The sequence below is a fragment of the Bison bison genome, unplaced genomic scaffold (assembly GCF_000754665.1).
Source record: "Bison bison bison isolate TAMUID 2011002044 unplaced genomic scaffold, Bison_UMD1.0 scf7180017864353, whole genome shotgun sequence".
Taxonomy (NCBI): Eukaryota; Metazoa; Chordata; class Mammalia; order Artiodactyla; family Bovidae; genus Bison; species Bison bison.
The window spans coordinates 3,054,992-3,062,646 of NW_011494925.1; the positions used below are offsets into that span (position 1 = coordinate 3,054,992).

Below are 7,655 nucleotides of genomic sequence, written 5' to 3' on the forward strand. Positions count from 1 at the left end.
AGCGGGATGCGAAGGGCACCCAAGGACCCGGGGCTGGAGCCCCGAAGCGCGAGACCAAGCTCTCTGCCAGCAGCAACCCCGGGCATGCACGTGGCGCCCTGGGAACAGGTGCGCATGTTAGCAGCCCCTCCACGGTGCGTACCAGGAAAAGGGATGAGATTTCATTCTCTCTTTTAAATAACAGAATCAAGGCAAATGGGTGGATGGACAGAGAAACTACTTTGGGCTCAATGAAAAGCAGAAAAAAAGGCAGGTGGGCTGTTTCTGGGCAGAGCAAATTCAAGCCCAGAATAGATCATTCTTTAGATCACCTTTCAATTCCTTCCAACCTCGAGAGTCCAAGATTCTGGGCATAAAGGGAACTGGAGAAAAAAAAAGAAACGAAAACCTGAAAGTTAAACAATCTAAGCAGTCAACTCAAAAAGCTAAGAAAAGATCAAAATAAAGCCCAAAACAGATGATTTCTAGGAAATTATATAAATCTTAAACTGATTCAAAGTAGAAAACTTGCTTATGACTGAAAACGAAACAAATTTAACACATACAAAACTGAAAACTATAGTTTGAGTTTAAATGGAAAATACTAAAAACCAAATAACTGAAACTAGTATTTTTAAAATAAGCACATATATGAGAAGAAGAGCTTGTCTTAGGGACTCTAGGATGTTAACATTCCCATAGAAGATGTATTAATGAAATTTACTGTTAATATTGTAAAGGAGAAGAAATCATATCATCAATAGTTGCCCAAATGTATTTCATAACATTTAATAATTATTCCTGATTTTTGTAAAAAAATCCAACAAATCCAAGAATAGAAAGAAACTCAAGAGGACATATAACAAAAACCTAGAAGAAATGTACTTAGTGACAACATATTTTATTAACTTAATTTCCCATTAAGTTGGAAATACTCTCACAAAGAGGAATTTGCCAGTATCTTTCAATATTACATTTGCAATGTACTCTTTGAGCTAGCAATTCTATTTTTAAGAAAGTGTCCCAAAGACAAGCTGACAAAGACATGAAGTGATATGTGAACACGGCTATTCACTTTATATTCACTAAACCACTATCTATAACAGCAAAGGCTGGAAACCACAGAAAAAGACATTAACAAGTGAAAGTCACTCAGTCATGTCCGATTCTTTGCAAGCCCATGGACTATACAGTCCATGGGATTCTCCAGGCCAGAATACTGGAGTGGGTAGCCTTTCCCTTCTCTAGGAGATCTTCCCAACCCAGGGATAGGACTCAGGTCTTCCACATTGCAGGCAGATTCTTTACCAGCTGAGCCACAAGGGAAGCCCAAGAGTACTGGAGTGGGTAGCCTATCCCTTCTCCAGCAGATCTTCCTGACCCAGGAATTGAACCAGGGTCTCCTGCATTGCAGGTCGATTCTTTACCAACTGAGCTGGTGGGGAAGGAGAAAAAGAGAAAGACCTGTATCTTATTCTAAAAACTAATCTTCAGAATAAATTATTAATTGGAAAAAATGAAGGAACATCAAAGGGAGTCTAGTATGTCTCATTTTAAAAATTGGGAGAAATATGAATATATTAATATATAGCATTATGTATTCAAAATGAAACATTGAAAGAACAAACTTCAGACTAATATGAAGGATTACCTTTGGAGGGAGGGAAAGAACAGAAGTGAAGAGACAGGGCAGAAGTAAACGTCTCTGAACTACATTGTTTTATAACTTCAACTTTGGACCATACAAATGTGGTATGTAATTTCTTAGTGTAAAAACAGAAGCAAAGCAATCCTGAAAAATAAAAAGTCAACTGAAACAAATCACCCTAATTGTATATCAAGGTGAGAGCATAACCACACAAAGCAGAATTATTTTAGGTGACTTAACTTTTTCTAACGTGATATATATATCTTAAGTACATTAAAAGCCACAAGGAAAATCTTAATTAAAATAACATCTAATGTGTGCTTAGTCACTCAGTCGTGTCCGACTCTTGCGACCCCATAGACTGTAACCTGCCAGGCTCCTCTGTCCATGGGATTACTCCAGGCAAGAATACTGGAGTGGGCTGCCATTTCCTTCCCCAGGAATCAAACTCCCACCCAGGAATCAAACCCAGGTCTCCAGCATTGCAGGCAGATTCTTTACTGACTGAGCTACAAGGGAAGCCCTAACATGCAATAAGTTATTACTAATAATATCAGTATTTGAGGGGGGGGGTTGAAATTTTATATATTTTGATGTTGTTTGGAACAAAGACTTTCAGTATAAGAAAAGAAATATAAGTATATAAAAATGATAGGTGAATTAAAAACCCCAAGATCTTTAATTTAAATGAATGTATAATTTATTTCTACATATTATAAAGTCTACAAACCTCATAGCTCTGCCCAGTGAAAACCCTAGAAGAGATGAAAACCCAAGAGCAACAGGCGTCCTTAGGATATAGATTATGATCTCTAAATGCCACAGTCTATAGTGAGAAATAAAAGGAAACAGAAGTCCTGGGGAAATGGCCAAGTCCAGGTCTGGGTGGGAAACAGACAACATGAGCTTGAAGCATCTCATCCTGTTGGAACACAAGCAAGTTACCAAAGAGGAAGAGTCATGTCAGAAGAACAGAAGCAGATGACCCATGACAGGACAGTCTGAACATCACAGTAATAAAAACAATGGCTTCAAATGGACTAAAATAAATAACCTCTGTTTTTTCAATCCATGAATTAACAATAATACCTCCCTTGAGAAGGAAATGGCAACCCACTCCAGTATTCTTACCTGGAAAATCCCATGGACAGAGGAGCATGGTGGGCTACCGTCCATGGGGTCACAAAGAGACAGGACTGAGCAACTGAGCATAGAAAACTTATAAGTCATCTTCAAAGACTATTACAGCATAAATTACTACACTGTATGTAAATCAAGAAAGAATCAAGCATGTATCAGGCCTTTCCTGTATTAATTATATTTCATGGTAACTTAATAACTGACAAAAGAAAACCCTTCTTATCAAATGCTAATAATAGATGAAGAAGGAATGATACAATTAAGGAATCACCATTTTATAATCTCTAATAAAATGATGGACCAGGCTTCCCTGGTGGCTTATTCAGTAAAGAATCTGCCTGCAATGCAGGAGACTTACATGCAGGGCAGAAGACCGGGTGGGGAAGATCCCCTGGAAAAGGAAATGGCAACCCACTCCAGTATTCTTGCCTGGAAAATCCCATGGACAGAGGAGCCTGGTGGGCTACAGTACACAGGGTCGCAAGAATGGGACATGACTTAGTGACTAAACCACCAATAAAATAATGGATTTAAGTACTCATCTGGTAAACATTCATGGAGAAATTTACAACAGAAGAAGTGGGATTGTTCTTCTGTTGATGAACCCACCCACCAATGAACCCACTCATTGATGAACCCACTCATCAATCTTTATATTTACACAGATAACTTGAAAGACACAAAATACCAAAGCTCACACAAGAACAGATAACCTAAACAGACCTACATCTATAAAGGAAATTGACACTGTATCTAAAAACCTTCCCACAAAGCAAGCTCCAGGCCTTGATGGCTTCAAAGGTGAATTCCACCAACCACTTAAGAAAAAAATTCTATCCAAAATCCTAAAAAAAATTCAAGAGTTGGGAATATTTCCCAACTCATTCTATGAGATCAGCAGTGACCTGAGACCAAAACCACAAAAAGACATTACAAAAAAGTTAGAAGATATAGCAAAAACAATGGAGGAAATAGTTACTAAAAATCTTAAGAAATGTGCAAAATTAGTATGAAGAAAATTGATACATTCCAAAAAGACATAAAAGTATTTTTGAACAAACTAAAAGACATTCCACATACTTCAGGAGGGGGGCACAAACAAACAACAAAGATGTCAATTCACCCTAGGCTAACAGATACATTCTTCGTAATTGTAATAAAAGTGCCAAAACGCACAGAAAAGCCTAGAAATCTTCTTGAGACAAATGCAAAGATGACTCAGAGAAGAAGAAAGGTATATGAACAGGCAGAGAAGTAGGATCCTGAAGTAGAGCCCACTGACCAAACTGGGGACAATTTTAGCTTTACGAAGAATACTGTCTATAACTGATTATAAATTATTGAGTACATAATAACCCAAGAGTCCAAAGTGACACTAAACAAGAGAGACAGGAGACAGCGCCCTCAAAACCGTTTCTACCATGAGTGGAGTGAGTGAGTGAAGTGGCTCAGTCATGTCCGACTCTTTGAGACCCCATGGACTGCAGCCTAACCAGGTTCCTCTGTCCATGGGATTTTCCAGGCAAGAATACTGGAGTGGGTTGCCATTTCCTTCTCCAGGAGATCTCCCTGACCCAGGGATTGAACCCAGGTCTCCCGCATTGTAGGCAGACGCTTTACCATCTGAGCCACCAGGGAAGATCCAAAGATGTCAATTCACCCTAGGTTAACATATACATTCTTCATAATTGTAATAAAAGTGCCAACACGCACAGAAAAGCCTAGAAATCTTGAGACAAATGCAAAGATGACTCAGAGAATAAGGAAGCAGGTGACAAATACATCAATTTTGTAATCTGCAAATTGGTGGTTAAAAGAGAAAGGATTCAAGCATTTACCCTGCCGTTATAGGAAGTCACCCAGTTGATGAAGGAAAAGGTTCTCTACAAGAGCTTAGCTAATAACTGCGGATAGAATGACGCAATTTTTAAATCACCGTTTTCTAAACCCCAAAAAGATGATGTAGGCAGGGAGTATTGCTAACATGCTGCTAAGTTGCTCAGTCGTGTCCAACTCTTGGTGACCCCACGGATTGTAGTCCACTAGCCTCCTCTGTCCATGGGATTTTCCAGCCAAGAATCCTGGGAGGGGTTGCTGTTCCCTCCTCCAGGGGATCTTCCTGACCCAGGGATCAAGCCCAAGCCTCTCATGTCTCCTGCACTGGGGGGTGGGTTCTTAGCCACTAGTGCCACCTGGGATGCCCAGGCAGGGAGTATTAATGGATGTCAAATCCAGCAGGTGGAAGAATCTGGGGGAACAGGACATTCAGAAATAAAGTATATAATTTCCCCCTATAAAATATTCTTATAACCAGTGTGAAACTTGAGTCTAAGCAAGTCTCTACATCGAAGTTCAAGTTTACAGGATACAAGGAACGACACCAGGTAAAAACAGTCAGAACCAGGGCAGGTGCCGGCGTCACCCCCACCCCCAGGTGACGCCCCCTGCCTCCCGTCCACCGCCGTCTGGCCTCCTTTGCCCTCACCCTGGGCACGCCCCACACTGGGCCTGTGGGGGCATCTACCACATTCACCACACTCCTTTGAGAAGGAAGAAGTCAGGATGGGAGAGGGGGCATGTGGTGAGGCAAAGCACCAGCTGCCAGCGGAAAGGGTGAGCAGAGAATATTCCAGAAGGTAGAGAAGGGGGACGTGATGATGGAGCCAGAGCCAGCAACTGCAAGCGGGGCTGGCCCAGAAGCCCCACAGCCCGTGATAAGGGGTCTGCTGGGGGAGAGGGCGTGCAGGGCCAGGAAGGACACAGGTACTGGTCACTCGGGGGGCCTTCCTTAGACATGGGTACTGGTCACTCGGGGGGCCTTCCTTAACTCGGGTATAAAAAGTGGTCCCCATGCCTCTTCAGACTTTGAATTTCACACCGAATCAAACACTCAAACTGAGGGAGCTTCACCTTTGCTGGCGGAGAGATTGTGAAAGGAGCCGCAGAGGCAGGACACGCCCCCGCTGTGCATGTCCACGTGGAGCCTGTAGCCGTGCAGTCCACGCTCAGGGCTGTCGTCCGAGACGGGTGTGTGAGGAGGCAACTCGTAGGGGCTGAGGAGCGAAACACACACACACGCGAATCTGTCAGCCCCAGAGGCAAGAGGCTCCGACAGGAAAGACTCCCTAGAAAATGAACACCCCTTCACAACACCAGCTGCCGCCAGCCCTCTGTGGATTCCCGATAGGGTTCAATACCACTGGCTCAGAAGAAAGGACATGTTCCTTTTCTCTACTTCTATACAAATGGGCAAAAATCGCGTGTTCCCTGGGCACCCCCGGACCACCACGACAGAACATGGCTGGGACCCGCCCCGGACAGCAGCTCTGCTCCGTGTGGTCTCGGCATTTAGAGGGCTGAATGTGCGGCAGGAAGACACGCCAGACAAGAGCAGCAGCTCAGGGACCGCCAGGAGGAGACCCAGAGCTACGATGAACAAGGCTTCATCCAGGAAGAAACACGTTAGCAGCTAACGTTCCAAACGGAGAAGCACTCAGGAGCTTTCCAGGTCAGTATGTGGGTGCCTTGGCCCCGGGGGGTGAGAGGAGCGGAGAAATGGAAAGCACGGCCCACACGCTGACCTGAGGTCCATTAACAGGCACGCTGTCCTGACCAAGCACAGCGCATGCCTGGAGCTCAGACCCCAGGGGCCATGGTCTGCCTGCTGTCATGATCGAGCAAGCAGAGCAGCACCAAGAGCGTGCAGGGTCTCAGTGCGCTTGAACCTCATTACTGTGAGGCGCTGCCCTGATCTACAGACCGCATCCCACAAGGCACGCCAGCCTGAGCCCTAACGAGTGCAGTGGAGGCTACTCACAGGTAACCCAGTTACTGTTGGCAACAACTGCATAATTATGCCCGTCAGCTTGTGGCTACTGATTAAAAACACGGTATCTTTGAAGCTATTCTTGGAATGTTAGGACGGTTTCACCTCAGACTCCCTTATGCTGACTGTACAAAACTGCACACACCACACAGCGATACGTACACAGCAGGCGACCCCAGCATGCTCCTCTCCACGAGGCAGTGGAGATGCAGATTTGCCATAACGAACGCCAGCTCCTCCTCCCTCTGCAAAGGCAATTAAAAGAAGACATGTGTCAGCAGAAATATTTTCATTGTTCACAGGGTCACTGTTTCTGATCTTAGCACATGCATCTCACAGAGAGATGTGGTTTCTTACCATCTAAGACCCCGCAGCACTAACTCACCATCACTGCCTGATAAGACGTCACAGTGACGGCAGGACCACAAGGCACCCGAGACGCAGTGCGTGGAACCAGAAGCATTAACACCCCAGCACTCGTGAAGCATCAGAGTGCCCTGTGACATAAGCTGACTGTGAGAATATACACTGTTAATTCCAGGTTGTTTCGAAGGCTTTTCAGAGATGAAGGGAACGCCTGCGAGACCTCCACCATGGGGTCAGCCAGAGTCCTGGCATCTGTGCGGCCAGCCCAGGTGGACTGACTCACGAGCCCAGAGCAAGCCACATGCAGCCTGGTCCACAGTCGCCGCACGCGGAGGGAGGGTGGGAGGAAGAGCAGAGGCCACGGCAGGACGAGGGGAGAAGCGGTCTGGAGGCTGGCATGGGGGCCTGGGCGCCGCCTGGTCATCATGAACACGTGGAACCTGTTCTCACAACCAGCCTGTTCACAGGCCACAGCCACAGGGGCAAGCCGGCCTGGCCACGTGGGGAGGACACTGTCGCCCCTCACTGCCACGACCGCCCAGGGGATGAGGAGGAGCTGGCTGACTGGAAACGGCCCTGGGGAAAGCAAATGCTCCCCCACCATGAACAGAGACACCAGTGAGCCCCCCGGGTGAAACGGGCAGGAAGAAGCTTCCACAGAGGAAGGGCACAAAGGAGCGGCAGGCAGGAGCGTGG

General features: G+C 45.6%; 1 protein-coding gene across 1 annotated transcript in view; it reads right to left on the reverse strand.

The window, feature by feature from the left end:
* FBXO15 (F-box protein 15) overlaps positions 1–7,655 on the reverse strand; it is a 30,284-nt gene that overhangs the window by 11,867 nt on the left and 10,762 nt on the right. Inside the window, exons 6-7 of the mRNA XM_010855052.1 lie at positions 6,756–6,838; positions 5,678–5,820 (exon numbers count right to left, since the gene is read on the reverse strand). Coding sequence (XP_010853354.1) covers positions 5,678–5,820; positions 6,756–6,838 — 226 coding nt within the window. The remainder of the gene's footprint in view (positions 1–5,677; positions 5,821–6,755; positions 6,839–7,655) is intronic.